Source organism: Papio anubis, chromosome 6 (assembly GCF_008728515.1).
Source record: "Papio anubis isolate 15944 chromosome 6, Panubis1.0, whole genome shotgun sequence".
In the NCBI taxonomy this organism is placed as follows: Eukaryota; Metazoa; Chordata; class Mammalia; order Primates; family Cercopithecidae; genus Papio; species Papio anubis.
The window spans coordinates 117,754,641-117,772,719 of NC_044981.1; the positions used below are offsets into that span (position 1 = coordinate 117,754,641).

At 37.5% G+C, this 18,079-nt stretch overlaps 1 protein-coding gene across 16 annotated transcripts in view; it reads right to left on the reverse strand.

Moving 5' to 3' along the window:
• UTRN (utrophin) overlaps positions 1-18,079 on the reverse strand; it is a 590,704-nt gene that overhangs the window by 62,847 nt on the left and 509,778 nt on the right. For all 16 annotated transcript variants that reach the window (XM_021936868.2, XM_021936864.2, XM_021936872.2 and 13 more), the window contains 2 exons: positions 13,917-14,118; positions 1,174-1,259 (listed from right to left, as the gene is read on the reverse strand). In XM_021936868.2, the coding sequence (XP_021792560.2) occupies positions 1,174-1,259; positions 13,917-14,118 (288 nt within the window). The remainder of the gene's footprint in view (positions 1-1,173; positions 1,260-13,916; positions 14,119-18,079) is intronic.

Consider the following 18,079-nt stretch of genomic DNA (forward strand, 5'->3'; position numbering starts at 1 on the left):
AATCAAATAACCTCACAGCAATACCAGAAATTAAAAGCTATTAAAATGTACTCATGTTCACATAAAATACAAAACTGAACTAAGTTTACGGGGCCAATAATCAAATATCCTACTGTTTTTTAGTATCTCTCTATTCACAGAATATCCCTAATCCTCTCCCACAGATGTATGGATTTCTCTGTAAAGAATCATCTGGGAATAAGCATGATGGGATCAAATTCACATTTTATGGACAAAAATAAATCAAAATATATGTGATAGTAGTTAAGAGTTTGGGGACTCAGCGGCAATTGCTGCCAATTATTCAACAACTGCTATTTCTAGGTACCTTAAACATTACTCCTAATTCTTTTCCAAGCAGGAATTATTAGCTTCAGGTTTCAGTTGAAGAAAATGTGCTAAATTTCAGCTTCTTGAACTGTAAAATGGGAATACTCTTAGTTGGCAATATTCAATGAAATCACATAACCTGCCCAAAGACACTCAGCTACTAAGTGGCAGAAATTTGAAGACAGGTCCCCTTGGCTCCTGAGCACAAGCCTTTTCCAAAGCCAAGATATCTTTCATCAGCTGACAGATAAAGGAACACTGTTGATTTATTTGGTAAATCTAAATATAACAAAAATTTAAAAATCATGTTTTATTTTGTCACAATGGCAAAATATGTTTATTTAGGATTATCATCTATGTCCATAAAGGTTCTAGTTCATCTTTTTCTTTTAAGCATTGGAAGTATAAAGAAATAAAAAAGTTTGGGCTTTGGAGTCAGAAAAACCTAGTATCTAATTCTAGCCCCATCCCTTATTGGCTCCGCAGTCTTAGACTAGATTCTTAACCTATCTCAGCATTAATTTTCTCAGCCAGAAAAATGGAAATCCCAATGCTTACATTATGGAGGGATTATTCTAAGAATTAAATGAAATAAAATTTGTAGTTAGGTCTCACTCCATCCAGGCACCTCATCTCTTAGTTATAATCAGTTTTTCATTTCTCATAAAGCCCCAAGTCTGTGCACTGCCACCTTTTGTCCAACTTAGTATAGGCACAGTAAGGTTTAAAAAAAAGAGAGAGAACTATTACTACTAACAAATTATATAATGTAAGTTTCCAGTAAATTGTTATAATAATTATTATTACTAAAAACACTGTTGGTATATGAAAGCTCTTACATACATCTGTACTTTTCTTCCAAGAGACCTTTGGAGAGAGACATCAATCCAATCTTCAGACTCTGCACTCTAATTTTTCCAGTTCGACCCCTAAAATTATAAGAATGTTAATGTATTAGATGCATTTAAAACCATATGCAGCATGTTAATTGCTTCTGAATATCTACTTTCTTGGGAGTAAACCATTAAAAATAATTATATCTTAAAGATGCAACTTTTCTATTAACTTTTAACAACTAGTATTAAACCTATACTGTAATTTCATGACATATATTAACAGGGTGTTTGGCCAAGTCTAGAAGAATACACAGCTTGAAGTCACTTTGCACATAACACATGAACAAAGAAGGACAAATTAAAGCAAAATGACAATGATAATTATAAAGCTGAAAAGATTTCACCTTTAAAAATACTATGAATTAAACCTATCTGTTAATAATTGTAGATGCAAGATTCAAAATAGCTAGAGCTGCACACTTTATACATGTGACTTCCTACAGCAAGAAAAATCTAATCATATATCTAAAAACAAGAACACAAACAAGAAAATTGTATACTAAGAGCTTACAACTTGCTGAATACTTATTGGTAATTAAGTATTAATTAAGTATAAATATTGGTATTTAAGTATTCAGCAAATTATTAGCCCTCAGTATGTAGTTAATTTTCTGTCAATGCAGTTTTTATAAATTACTATTGCAATTTTAATAGTCAGTGATCTTAGACAGATGTGAAATCCCTATTTGGGGAAGTATCAAATTATAATTAAAACCAGAATGTATTCAATAATCAACACTAGAACATAGTTTTACACAACACTAAGGAGAGATCATTTCTATTTCACTTATAAGTCGACCAGATGAAACATGTTTTTTTAACTTTAAAAGCACAGAGTTTTCTTAATTTCATTGCTTATCAAAGAATTACTGACTAATCTACCAAATGTTAGTCACAGTAGTCCCACTCCTAGGAATTGGAAGATAATTACAAAAATTAATAAGATATTATCCTTGCTATGAAATAACACATAGCCCAGAAAAAAGCCTTTATTGCTATCTTTATTATTGCAGATTTAGGATCCGTTTTCATTTTAGGTTTTTATTGTCAATTTTCTTATTTGTTTTTAACACACAAGTACAGCACACTTAAAACCTGTAACTGAAAGTTTACATAAATATATGAATGTATAAAAGTTAACAATTTGTGCTATTTTAAAAACATAAATATTTGAATCATGTAACTTTAATTTTATGCAGTCTTCTTGCCAAACTATATTTAATCACTGATTTTACTGATATTTTTACTAGTAATACTAATTGATATTCCTCCACTGTCAATTATATGTACTAAAGGAATTTTCTGTATGCATATTACAACATGTAAAGTATGCAATAAATAAGAAAGGAAAACGTGCTTAGGGATTGGTGCAATGTATTTTCAAAGTACTCCCTCAATAGGCTAGAGTTGGTAATTTATATTAAATCATATCTAATAAACTTACTGAACCCTTAGTATGTAGGTATACGACATTCAGAATTAACCTCTGAAATGATTCATACTTAATATTAAAATAAGCATAGTCCTTCTAAGCAGACTTTCTAAATTAATATAATCATTCATTTCTCACAATTACAGAAATGCTAGTTTCACATTAACCCTACAGAGAGTCATGCTACAAACTGTGTTTCTACTTTATGTCTTTTAGAAGTTTCCTAATTATCACATGAAACACAATGTTTACTTCTTTTCAAAAGAAGGAAATGTTTACTCTCTGGACCCAGTCAGACAATAGACTTGCAGAGGATAACAGAAGGCTTTGTGAATGGGCTGAGACAAGTACACGAATGTGGGTAAGGACAAAGTGATTCCTACAGGGAAAAATGGTCAAAATAATATGCATTAAAGCATGACCCCCACTCTACTGTCACAATACAAGAAACGAATATCGAAGATGGCCGAATACAAACAGCTCCAGTCTTCAGCTCCCAGCGCGAGCCACACAAAAAACAGGTGATTTCTGCATTATCAACTGAGGTACTGGGTTCATCTCACTAGGGAGTGCCAGACAATCGGTGCTGGTCAGCTGTTGCAGCCCGATCAGCGAGAGCTGAAGCAGGGCAAGGCATCGCCTCACCTGGGAAGCGCAAGGGAGAAGGGAATCCCTTTTCCTAGCCTGGGGAACTGAGACACACAACACCTGGAAAATCGGGTAACTCCCACCCCAATACTGTGCTTTAAGCAAACGGGCAAACCAGGAGATTATATCCCACACCTGGCCGGGAGGGTCCCATGCCCATGGAGCCTTCCTCATTGCTAGCACAGCAGTCTGCGATCTAACTGCAAGGCAGCAGCAAGGCTGGGGGAGGGGCACCCGCCATTGCTGAGGCTTAAGTAGGTAAACAAAGCCCTGGGAAGATCAAACTGGGTGGAGCTCACAGCAGTTCAAGGAGGGCTGCTAGTCTCTGTAGACTCCACCTCTGGGGACAGGGCACAGCTAAACAACAACAACAACAACAACAACAACAAAGCAGCAGAAACCTCTGCAGACGCAAGCGACTCTGTCTGACAGCTTTGAATACAGCGGTGGATCTCCCAACACAAGGGTTGAGATCTGAGAACGGACAGACTGCCTGCTCAAGTGGGTCCCTGACCCCTGAGAAGCCTAACTGGGAGACATCCTCCACTAGGGGCAGACCAACACCCCACACCTCACACAGTGGGGTACACCCCTGAGAGGAAGCTTCCACAGCAAGAATCAGACAAGTACACTCACTATTCAGCAGTATTCTATCTTCTGCAGCCTCTGCTGCTGACACCCAGGCAAACAGGGTCTGGAGTGGACCTCAAGCAATCTCCAACAGACCTACAACTGAGGGTCCTGACTGTTAGAAGGAAAACTAACAAAAAGGAAGGACACCCACACCAAAACCCTATCAGTACGTCACCATCATCAAAGACCAGAGGCAGATAAAACCACAAAGATGGGGAAAAAGCAGCGCAGAAAAGCTGGAAATTCCAAAAATAAGAGCGCATCTCCCCCTCCAAAGGAACGCAGCTCATCGCCAGCAATGGATCAAAGCTGGATGGAGAATGACTTTGACGAGTTGAGAGAAGAAGGCTTCAGTCCATCAAACATCTCAGAGCTAAAGGAGGAATTACGTACCCAGAGCGAAGAAACTAAAAATCTTGAAAAAAGAGTGGAAGAATTGATAACCAGAATAATTAATGCAGAGAAGGCCATAAACGAAATGAAAGAGATGAAAACCATGACACGAGAAATACGTGACAAATGCACAAGCTTCAGTAACCGACTCGATCAACTGGAAGAAAGAGTATCAGTGATTGAGGATCAAATGAATGAAATGAAGCAAGAAGAGAAACCAAAAATAAAAGAAGAAAAAGAAATGAACAAAGACTGCAAGAAGTATGGGATTATGTAAAAAGACCGAATCTACGTCTGATTGGGGTGCCTGAAAGTGAGGGGGAAAACGGAACCAAGTTGGAAAACACTCTTCAGGATATCATCCAGGAGAACTTCCCCAACCTAGTAGGGCAGGCCAACATTCAAATTCAGGAAATACAGAGAACGCCACAAAGATACCCCTCGAGAAGAGCAACTCCAAGACACATAATTGCCAGATTCACCAAAGTAGAAATGAAGGAAAAAATCTTAAGGGCAGCCAGAGAGAAAGGTCGGGTTACCCACAAAGGGAAGCCCATCAGACTAACAGCAGATCTCTCGGCAGAAACTTTACAAGTCAGAAGACAGTGGGGGCCAATATTCAACATTCTTAAAGAAAAGAATTTTAAACCTAGAATTTCATATCCAGCCAAACTAAGTTTCATAAGTGAAGGAGAAATAAAATCCTTTACAGATAAGCAAATGCTTAGAGATTTTGTCACCACCAGGCCTGCCTTACAAGGGACCCTGAAGGAAGCACTAAACATGGAAAGGAACAACCGGTACCAGCCATTGCAAAAACATGCCAAAATGTAAAGACCATCGAGGCTAGGAAGAAACTGCATCAACTAATGAGCAAAATGACCAGTTAATATCATAATGACAGGATCAAGTTCACACATAACAATATTAACCTTAAATGTAAATGGACTAAATGCTCCAATTAAAAGACACAGACTGGCAAACTGGATAAAGAGTCAAGACCCATCAGTCTGCTGTATTCAGGAGACCCATCTCACATGCAGAGACATACATAGGCTCAAAATAAAGGGATGGAGGAAGATCTATCAAGCAAATGGAGAATTAGAAAAAAGCAGGGGTTGCAATACTAGTCTCTGATAAAACAGACTTTAAACCATCAAAGATCAAAAGAGACAAAGAAGGCCATTACATAATGGTAAAGGGATCAATTCAACAGGAAGAGCTAACTATCCTAAATATATATGCACCCAATACAGGAGCACCCAGATTCATAAAGCAAGTCCTTAGAGACTTACAAAGAGACTTAGACTCCCATACAATAATAATGGGAAACTTCAACACTCCACTGTCAACATTAGACAGATCAACGAGACAGAAAGTTAACAAGGATATCCAGGAATTGAACTCATCTCTGCAGCAAGCAGACCTAATAGACATCTACAGAACTCTCCACCCCAAATCAACAGAATATACATTCTTCTCAGCACCACATCACACTTATTCCAAAATTGACCACATAATTGGAAGTAAAGCACTCCTCAGCAAATGTACAAGAACAGAAATTATAACAAACTGTCTCTCAGACCACAGTGCAATCAAACTAGAACTCAGGACTAAGAAACTCAAAACCGCTCAACTACATGGAAACTGAATAACCTGCTCCTGAATGACTACTGGGTACACAACGAAATGAAGGCAGAAATAAAGATGTTCTTTGAAACCAATGAGAACAAAGATACAACATACCAGAATCTCTGGGACACATTTAAAGCAGTGTGTAGAGGGAAATTTATAGCACTAAATGCCCACAAGAGAAAGATTGAAAGATCTAAAATTAACACTCTAACATCAAAATTGAAAGAACTAGAGAAGCAAGAGCAAACACATTCAAAAGCCAGCAGAAGGCAAGAAATAACTAAGATCAGAGCAGAACTGAAGGAGATAGAGACACAAAGAACCCTCCAAAAAATCAATGAATCCAGGAGTTGGTTTTTTGAAAAGATCAATAAAATTGACAGACCGCTAGCAAGACTAATAAAGAAGAAAAGAGAGAAGAATCAAATAGACACAATAAAAAATGATAAAGGTGATATCACCATCGACCCCACAGAAATACAAACCACCATCAGAGAATACTATAAACACCTCTACGCAAATAAACTAGAAAATCTAGAAGAAATGGATAATTTCCTGGACATTTACACTGTCCCAAGACTAAACCAGGAAGAAGCTGAATCCCTGAATAGACCAATAGCAGGCTCTGAAATTGAGGCAATAATTAATAGCCTACCAACCAATAAAAGTCCAGGACCAGATGGATTCACAGCTGAATTCTACCAGAGGTACAAGGCCGAGCTGGTACCATTCCTTCCGAAACTATTCCAATCAATAGAAAAAGAGGGAATCCTCCCTAACTCATTTTATGAGGCCAACATCATCCTGATAGCAAAGCCTGGCAGAGACATAACAAAAAAAGAGAATTTTACCAATATCCCTGATGAACATCGATGCAAAAATCCTCAATAAAATACTGGCAAACCGGATCCAGCAGCACATCAAAAAGCTTATCCACCATGATCAAGTGGGCTTCATCCCTGGGATGCAAGGCTGGTTCAACATATGCAAATCAATAAACGTAATCCAGCATATAAACAGAACCAAAGACAAAAACCACATGATTATCTCAATAGATGCAGAAAAGGCCTTTGACAAAATTCAACAGCCCTTCATGCTAAAAACGCTCAATAAATTCGGTATTGATGGAACATATCTCAAAGTAATAAGAGCTATTTATGACAAACCCACAGCCAATATAATACTGAATGGGAAAAAAACTGGAAAAATTCCCTTTGAAAACTGGCACAAGACAGGGATGCCCTCTCTCAGCACTCCTATTCAACATAGTGTTGGAAGTTCTGGCCAGGACAATCAGGCAAGAGAAAGAAATCAAGGGTATTCAGTTAGGAAAAGAAGAAGTCAAATTGTCCCTGTTTGCAGATGACATGATTGTATATTTAGAAAACCCCATTGTCTCAGCCCAAAATCTCCTTAAGCTGATAAGCAACTTCAGCAAAGTCTCAGGATACAAAATTAATGTGCAAAAATCACAAGCATTCTTATACACCAGTAACAGACAAACAGAGAGCCAAATCATGAATGAACTTCCATTCACAATTGCTTCAAAGAGAATCAAATACCTAGGAATCCAACTTCCAAGGGATGTAAAGGACCTCTTCAAGGAGAACTACAAACCACTGCTCAGTGAAAGAAAAGAGGACACAAACAAATGGAAGAACATACCATGCTCATGGATAGGAAGAATCAATATCGTGAAAATGGCCATACTGCCCAAGGTAATTTATAGATTCAATGCCATCCCCAGCAAGCTACCAATGACTTTCTTCACAGAATTGGAAAAAACTGCTTTAGAGTTCATATGGAACCAAAAAAGAGCCCGCATCTCCAAGAAAATCCTAAGTCAAAAGAACAAAGCTGGAGGCATCACGCTACCTGACTTCAAACTATACTACAAGGCTACAGTAACCAAAACAGCATGGTACTGGTACCAAAACAGAGATATAGACCAATGGAACAGAACAGAGTCCTCAGAAATAATACCACACATCTACAGCCATCTGATCTTTGATAAATCTGAGAAAAACAAGAAATGAGGAAAGGATTCCCTATTTAATAAATGGTGCTGGGAAAATTGGCTAGCCATAAGTAGAAAGCTGAAACTGGATCCTTTCTTTACTCCTTTTATGAAAATTAATTCAAGATGGATTAGAGACTTAAATGTTAGACCTAATACCATAAAAACCCTAGAAGAAAACCTAGGTAATACCATTCAGGACATAGGCATGGCAAGGACTTCATGTCTAAAACAGCAAAAGCAATGGCAACAAAAGCCACAATTGACAAATGGGATCTAATTAAACTAAAGAGCTTCTGCACAGCAAAAGAAACTACCATCAGAGTGAACACGCAACCTATACAATGGGAGAAAATTTTTGCAATCTACTCATCAGACAAAGGGCTAATATCCAGAACCTACAAAGAACTCAAACAAATACAAGAAAAAAACAAACAACCCCATCAAAAAGTGGGAAAAGGATAGAACAGACATTTCTCAAAAGAGGACATTCATACAGCCAACAGTCACATGAAAAAATGCTCATCATCACTGGCCATCAGAGAAATGCAAATCAAAACCACAATGAGATACCATCTCACACCAGTTAGAATGGCAATAATTAACAAGTCAGGAAACAACAGGTGCTGGAGAGGATGTGGAGAAATAGGACTATTGGTGGGATTGTAAACTAGTTCAACCATTATGGAAAACAGTATGGTGATTCCTCAAGGATCTAGAACTAGAAGTACCATATGACCCAGCCATCACATTACTGGGTATATACCCAAAGGATTATAAATCATGCTGCTATAAAGACACATGCACATGTATGTTTATTGCGGCACTATTCACAATAGCAAAGACTTGGAACCAACCCAAATGTCCATCAGTGACAGAGTGGATTAAGAAAATGTGGTACATATACACCATAGAATACTACGCAGTCATAAAACAGGATGAGTTTGTGTCCTTTGTAGGGACACGGATGCAGCTGGAAACCATCATTCTCAGTAAACTATTGCAAGAACAGAAAACCAAACACTGCATGTTCTCACTCATAGATGGGAACTGAACAATGAGATCACTTGGACTCGGGAAGGGGAATATCACACACCAGAGCCTATCACGGGGAGCGGGGAGGAGGGAGGGATTGTATTGGGAGTTATACCTGATGTAAATGATGAGTTGATGGGTGCTGACAAGTTGATGGGTGCAGCAAACCCACATGGCACAAGTATACATATGTAACAAACCTGCACATTATGCAGATGTACCCTAGAACTTAAAGTATAAAAAAAAAAAAAAAATAAAAAAAAAAAAAAAGAAAGGAATATCATCAGGAAGACAACTGACGCTGTCAATCACGCAGTCATCACACCATCACCAGTTACGAAGGCTTACTCTGATACCAGCATTGCTCTGTGTACTGTTGGGACCAAGAAAAAAGTAGAAGACATAATTCCTACCCCAGATGAACTCACACACTAGCTGAGGAAGGTAAGATAAGAACACAACTAGAAAACATGAGACAATCCTTTATGTATGGAAATCAAAAATCAAGTACAAGATGATTGTGGCTGCCTATCATTAGTAATACGTAGTCATGTGATACATAGTCATCACGTAGTTTGACTATGTAGTCTATACTAATACGTAGTCATTAGTTTTTCAACATGTGACAGAGAAGATAAACCTAAAATCAGACATAGAAGGTATATCATGGCATGACTGTCCCAAGTAGGAGAAAGTAAAGTATCACAGAGAAAGCCTGAGCAAAAGCATAGAGGCAGGGGTGTGAGCATCAGAGATAAGACACGTTCAGGCCGGGCGTGGTGGCTCATGACTGTAATCTCAGCACTTTGGGAGGCCGAGGTGGGCAGATCAAGAGGTCAGGAGATCGAGACCATCCTGGCCAACATGGTGAAATCCCATCTCTACTAAAAACACAAAAATTAGCTGGGCGTGGTGGTGCGTGCCTGTAATCCCAGCTACTCGAGAGGCTGAGGCAGGAAAATCACTTGAACCAGGAAGTCGGAGGTTGTAGTGAGCTGAGATCGTGCCACTGCACTCCAGCCTGGTGACAGAGTGAGACTGTCTGAAAAAAAACCAAAACCAAAACAAACAAATAAGATGTACTCAGGTGGGACAGAGACTTGCATCAAGGTTAACTGGTTGACCAAACTGTACAGGTTATGTGGGACCAGACAATAAAGGACATTGATGTAAATGAGCTACCTGGATGTGAGAGACAAGAGGGAGACAGTAAAATATATTAGTGAGTGACATAGTCCAGTGTTGAAATATTTAGTCTCCTGATAGTTTTCATAGGCAACTCTTTAAGTTGGTTTAACTGTAAAGACATTTACTTTATAAAATTATATCATTTTTGGAACAGTGGAAAAAATGACACTGCAGCAAATGAGGTTAATATTTTTGGTAGGAAAAAACCATATTTAAACCAAGTACTCCAGACTATTGCTTTATATCATGATTTAAACACTTTTGATGTCCATTAAATCCAGAAGGAAGATTGTGAAATTAAGACCTTTTAATCTGGGAAGATGACTGAGGCTGCAAATTCATAAATGAAATCAATTTTATCTTTATAAAGTACTTTTTACATATATTAGTTCATTTGCCCTTCATAATCACCTTTTGTGTGGTAAGCAGAGTGGATATTTTTATTTCAATTTCAATTTTTCAGATGAAAAATTAAGATGCCAATGTTAAGTAGCTGCCAACCCACACAGCAACCAGAACCAAAAATCTGAATTATTGTTATCCACGACAGATGAAAAGAAATTTTTTTTACAAAGTTCAGAATATCAGGAGGTGGGTACATGTTAAAATTGGAAAAAAAAACTGTTTACTTAAAGTACTATGTTTCCTAGATATGGCAATATAATAAGAATAATCAAATGATTATCAAAAGATTCTGAATATTAGTTCTTTAATTATGACTAATATGTAATAGGTAGATAAATTCTCCTGTCTCACTGGGTAAGGTTTTCAATTAGTAAAGAGAAAAGGGCAGAATTAAAGATCCCCAAATCCTTCTACTTTGAGAATTCTGTGATCTGCGTGTGCATCACTCATTATCAAGAGCTGGCTGAAGCTGAAAACACCAGTTCTGGCTATATCACATGACAGGAAGGAAGGCAGCCACGGATATATGATTAGTGAGTGAATGTCAGGATGGCTGAATGAATAGAAATGTTAGAACAAGGTACCATTCCTCAGATTCACAGATGTATGAGTCTGTAATGTCCTAATTGGAGGGCAGGTAGTAATTTCTATCTGATTCTCAAAATTATTGGTTGAAAAGAGTTAATAACTATTATTTAGATTAAAAAATAAATCACGGTTGTTAGAGAAACCTGGGCAACCACCTCTGGCCATCTGACACTACTGTCATAAGAGTAACTGTTTTTTCCATAGATTAATCCCCAATACTCTTCTCCAAGATAGAAAGCTACATTGAATGTGCACCATTCTGATCCAGCATGGTCTTTGCCATCTTTCTTTTGCATAGAAGGGAGATTCGTCCTGAAAGATTTTTTTTTTCCTTTGAAATGAAAAAGGAGAAATTTTGAGATACTGTCTTTCTAAATGGGAAATAGTGGCAAAGTGTAGCAGTTTCCACATTCCCATTTGATGGTGGGAAGTGGAACTGTGCCAACATTTAACTCCCTAGAATATGAATCATGCCATTTCACACACTGCTTCCTCCCAACCAAGTGGCACTATTCCCTTTAGGCTGTCCAGTGAAAAGAGCATATGTGTGCATTATGCCCTGAACTGTGTCCCCTAAAATTTATAGGTTAAGGTCCTAACTGCTAGTACCTCAGAATGTGACTGCATTTGGAGATAGGGTCTTTAAAGATGTAATTAAGTTAAAATGGGGTCATTAGAGTGTGTCTTAATTTGATATGACTGGTGTCCTTAGAGGAAAAGGAGATGAGCATGCAGCAGACAAGGAAAAATCTTGTGAAGACACAGGGAGAAAACTACCATCTGCAGACCAGAAAGAGTGGCTTCCATAAAGACTCAACCTGGCCAGCACCTGGATCTCACACTCTTAGTGTCTAGAACTGTTAGGAAATAAATTTATCTTGTTGAAGCCATTCAGTCTATCATTCTTTCTTATGGCAGACCCAGAAAACCAAAACAGTATGTCAGAGCCATGGACAATAGAAGGCAACTGAACCTCTTCCCCAGTTCTTCCTTAAAAGGTAGTTCAAGATGTATACCTCTACCATATTCTGTAGGACTGAATGGAGTTCCGAAGTATTCTATGAATTTAGCAATTTTCCTGGGATGTAAAAGTTAAGTTACAGGCTTTGTAGTTAAAACACCTTTGTCCAACTATTTTGGTGAATTTACTATGAAAAAGTATCTTTTGAGGATTTAAATTATTAAAGAGCAACTTAATGGTGGATTAAGGCTAATGGTAATATTTTACCCTAGGAGAACTTAAAATGTGCATTAAAATGAAATGTACTAAAAAATATCGGACAGGGATACTGTAAATCCCGTATTCATTATGGTAGCTGAGACTTGTGCTTCAGTGAGTTTCTTAAGAGCCCTCAAGCACACAATGGTTGATTATTTAGAAAGACTTTATTAAGATATTTGTGAACACTGAAAGATAAAACACTTTTCTAATTAAAAAAATAGCGAGAGGAGGATAGGGAAAGTTTCATTAATTGATATAAAATTACATATAGGTGGGGGAATAAGTTCTAGTGTTCTATAGCACTGTAGGGTGAATATAGTAAACAATAATTTATCTCACAGGTTCAAAAGATAGAAGAGAGGATTCTGAATGTTTCCAACACAAAGAAGTAATAAATATTTCAGAACAACAGTTCTAGTTTTCTTTTCTTTTTTTGAGACAGAGTCTGGCTCTGTCACCCAGACTGGAGTGGAGTGGTGCGATCTCAGCTCACTACAACCTTTGCCTCCTGGGTTCAAGAGATTCTCCTGCCTCAGCCTCCCAAGTAGCTGAGATTACAGGTGCCCACCACCATGTCTGGCTAACTTTTGTATTTTTAGTAGAGAGGGGGGTTTCACCATGTTGGTCAGGCTGGTCTCGAACTCCTAACCTCAGGTGATCCACCCCGCCCCCCGCTCGGCTTCCCAAGGATTACAGGCATGAGCCACCGTGCCCGGCCCAGTTCTAGTTTTCTTATTTCATATTTGCATACTTCAACCCCCTACCAGAACAATGAGTAATTCCTAATGTTTCAGAAATGTCAGCCCACAGTAGGTCTTTCTAGAACTGACTACTTCACAAATGCACGGTCGTTTTCAAAAGGGCCAAAGTAATGGCAAATGAGTTATGTTGGGAGTTGTGAGTGTGCTTTATGTAACAGTGAGTACCTAATTAAATGACAGATATTAAAGTGTCCTGTAGCATAAATTACTTAAAACACCATATATATACACACACGCACACATAACCACTATGCAAATAAAGCGAATATTAAAAGACTATCTCGTTCATTGCCATTCAAATCACTCTTCAGTTGGATTACAAAGATTGTAGAGCAGATTATTATGAGCTAATAAATTATTCTAATTCATAACAATAAATAGAAGATTTTTTATTTTGAAAAAAAAAATACTGTGAGACATTATGAAACAAGAAGGAAGTAGGACTTAGCTATATTGTTTCTCTAGCTTCTTGGCAAAGAATACTATAAATTTGACAGTCTTTGTAAATTGAAGCAAAATTTTAAAATGAAAGATACACATTCTTTTTTGTTCTATCGTTTGTTAAGAGTTCAATGATTTGTAAAATCATTCATTTTCAACAACAAACATAAATATTTCCACTGGGAAAGTAATTTGAAAGCACTTATTAAAAAATTCACTTAAAAATCAGACATTTTCCATTAACATATTTCATTCAATTATTATATTTTAATGAGAAAAAATATAAACTTACGTGTCATAGACATTGAGCAACCAATTGAGACACATATCCACACAGAGTGGAACATTGACCAGGTCCTTATGCATTTGCTCAAGTCCATCATAAGTTGTTGTCAGACAGTTGATGACATCTGGAACACTGAGGAGCTGGTCATTTTGGTTCAGCTTGTGCTGTTTGAAAATTTCATTTGTTGTACTCAACTCTAAGAGATCCACTAACCAGGGGAGAAGAAGGAATGTGTACAGTCATTACATTACATAACAACATAAAAACAAAGGCATTTCTAGTCTCAAGTATTTAGTTTGATTCTTCAATTTAAGAATCTTTCCTTTTTAGCTAAATTTCAGCTTTTAAAGAAACAAACACATTTCTATTCTTACATTTTACCACACTTTCATACTTTTGAATCTGGACTCTGTCGCTTCCCAATCTTATCCCATTTTTTGCTTTTTGGAATATTAATTTTTCCTACTTTCTTTTTCCGGTTTTCCCTTTGCCAGGCTCTTTTTGCTTTTAAATGTAGCAAGGCATAAATCTCTCAATCTACTTCAAATGGCAACACATATCAAATATTACACTGCTCTCCTCATCTTAACTCCTGCAAACAGCCTGTGCACTGCTCTCTTCATTCTTTGTATCATAGCCAAACTAATTGTTCTTAAGCAGTTTTTTGTCATGTACATCATTACACACAAAGTTTACTGAAAAACAGGTTTTGTAGAAAAATAACAGCTCTCCACTGCCTTCTGAATCAAGCCCGATCTATAAGATTGTCACAATCTGGCCATAACCTGATTTACTTCCGATGATGCTCTGACACAGAGGTGACCTGTAGCTAAGAAGAAGTACTAGGGCTTCCCAGGACAGTCCCCACATCCATTAGTCTTCATAAATTTGTTCCCATTCTTACTCTTCATGTGCACCATATCTATGGTAGGCATGGCTGGTGATAGAGCCAGGAGGGTGTGCACAGGAGGCAAAGGCAGAGCCCCTGCTCTCAAAGACATACTGATGGCTTTACTAAAAGGAGGAGTAAACATGCCCTATGAGAAGAATATGCAAATTTCTGCTAGAGCTACTACTTCTAGGAGAAGAAGGACAACTGGAAAAGGCTCCTTGGAGAGGTGCGATTTGAAATGGGCCTTGAAAAATGGATAAAATACAAGAGATCCACATGAAGTAAGAAAAGAATTCCAGGTTTAGAGAAGTGCTTGAGAAAAGGCAAGAATTCAATCAAGTCCAGAGGCTCTAAGGAATGGTGGACTGCGGTGTGGGTGATGTGTGGCTTACTCATGAGTGGTGTTTGCCTACAGTGAAACAGGAGAAATGCATGGGCCAGGCACACACTGCCCAAGGGGAGGCCTGCAAAGGCCTGAGGAGGAGTTTAGATGAAAATGACAAAATCTTTCTTTATTTAATCAATTTTGAGTCATTCATTCACTAACTGAAAACAGACAGACAAAGCAGATTACCAAACTACCATGTATCTATACATTTATTGATTGTAGAGATGACTCTTCCAAATCTAAACGTCTGAGTAAGGAAAATTAGAGCCCACATTAACTCAAGGTCTGCTCATAGAAATCAGTTTTTATAAAATTTTTTCTCTGTCTCTGTATTTAAGCTTTTGGCATAAGAAAATTAGACTAGAAGAACTCTAATCTTATTTTTTCTTATTTTTTAACTTTTTAGCATTAAAAAATAAGAGGCAAAGAGAAAATATTTGGTTACATACATATATGTTATATATTTAACTTTTTAGCATTAAAAATAAGAGGCAAAGAGAAAAAATAAGGTTATATACATATAAAACCAACTTCTCTTCGTCTGATGCAAAAACTGTTCTCTCAAAAAAAATGACATATTCTGACAGTTAACTAAAATGAACAAATAGCTTCTTTTGTATTTACCCATTTGTAACCATTCGATAACTACTAATTTTGAATTTTTAAAGACATATATGAAATGTGTCCATGCTAGCTCTCTAACATAGAATTATTTATTTTTTCAAGTTATCTACAAATTAAAAGAACTGCTTTAAACCCGTACAGATTAAATGATTTCAAAAACAACTCAACAGGGAAGACTTTTTTTTTCTTTTTCTTTTTCTTTTTTTTTTAAAAAAAGATAAACATAAAACATACAAGTCTGGATAACGAAACAATTCATTTCCTTCAGATGTCAAATGTATCATTGGTAAACTTAAGCTAATAGCAAAAAAATAAGTCAAATAATCCTCATATGAGTTAGAGATGGTGTCAGAAAAAAACTAAGAACTATTTGAAATTTTCACTGTCATTCTTACCTCGTTTCTTTGCCCTGTACACTTGACTCTTGAACAGCGCAAGTTTGAACTGTGAGGGTCCACCTACACGTGGAGTTTTTCCAATTAAAGTTAACCACTGAGGGTGCCTGCCTCTCCTGCCTCCTCTGCCACCTCCTCTACCCTTTCTGCCTCTGTTACCCCTGAGACAGCAATACCAACCTCTTCTTCCTCCTCCTCAGCTTATTCAACATGAAGTCGACAAAGATGAAGACCCTTTATGATGAGCACTTCCACTTAGTGAATATTAAATATATTTTCTTTTATTATTTTCTTGATATTTTCTTTTCTCTAGCTTACTTTGTTGTAGAGTAAGAGTATACAATACATAGCATATCAAATATGTTTTGACTGTTAATGTTAAGTTTGGGGTGTCAAGGGTCAAGGGTCAACTGTACAGTTTTCAATTGTAAACCTCTAGAGGGCAGAAGCAAAGTGCCTGACAAAGGAAAGTGTTTAATAAAGGGCAGTAGCTAGGGAACTACAGCTCCCCACAGACACCAAGGAACATATTCAAATATGGCCAAAAGGCTCAAAGTTTTCTGAATTCCAACATCAATTATGCCAGTAACACAGCACTGCTATTGGATCGCCACATGGCATCAGGTGACAACAGACCAAATTCCAAAAAGTCCATTTCCTGCATCAGGCTGTTCCTGCATTTCTTTCTGAAGTCTCCCTGGTGATACACTCTGTAGCTGTGACACTGATTTGCCACATCCCACAGACTATCATGTCTTCAATTTTTAGTGATTTACTCTGACACTTTGTCTTAGTGCCTAAGTCAAGCATAAATCTTCCTGAAGTGTGTCACATTTACGTACCTTTAAAGAACTGACTGCATTTAAATCATAGAAAATTATGATTAAGATTTTCTCATTTAAAAGGGAGACAAATGACAGCTCAGTCATGTGGTAAATGAAACAAACAGCAGAATCATTTTCTATCCAACTTTCTGACTTTTTCTTTAACCCCACATATAAGGCACAGTGGATGGAATAGAAATGCATCATCATTCTCCTGCTCTGCAAAACAATGAACACTGTTTAGCACCCAATCTTGGGCTTCTCTGACACTTCTCCAGGTGTCAAGCTATGTAGCCATTCTTTATTTTTAAAATTATTTTGTTATTATTATTTTAGCATTTCTCCTATCTCCTCTTCCCCAGAAATATAGGCAGAGCTCAAGGTTTCACATCTGGCCTTTCACTCTGTGAGCCTGAGGCCCTCACTCACTCCCCTTACTTCTGTTATTGCTTCTCTTTGGATGGTTCCAGATTCTCTTTTCTCCTGTTGATCTCCTGCCTCAACACTTGACCTGCGTACCATTGCTCTGATCCCTACAAGAGCTACATAATTCTCTTTCAAAAACCTCTACCCATAAAGGCCTAGCCTTCTTGTCATGATGAAATCCAATCTGCAAACCGTGAAATATCCTAACATCCTTCCTTCTTCTACCCTCCACAATTTACCAACTACCCAGTTCCCCCAGTCATCAGTTCTCCCTCAGGCAGCCTTAAAACCCAGACCCTCATCTCCCTTCCTACAACTCCCAGTCAGCTCAGCCTGGATCATCCTTTGCCTGAACTATTTACCCATTCTCTGTTCTCTGCCCTTTGGTCTTGCTTAGCTATTCCCTAAAGCATACTTCCACCTCTGGCCCTATCTGTAAACTCCCACAATAAAGAAAATGTCTCATGGCTTCCCATTCTACAATGAAAAATATCCAAACATGAAATACAACACAATAAGAACTTGAGGAACAAAATAGAAAGGAATTTCAGGAAAGAAATGACCTTCAAATTGACCTAAACTAACTTTAAGGAAATTTCTGGATATTGGACAAATAGCTA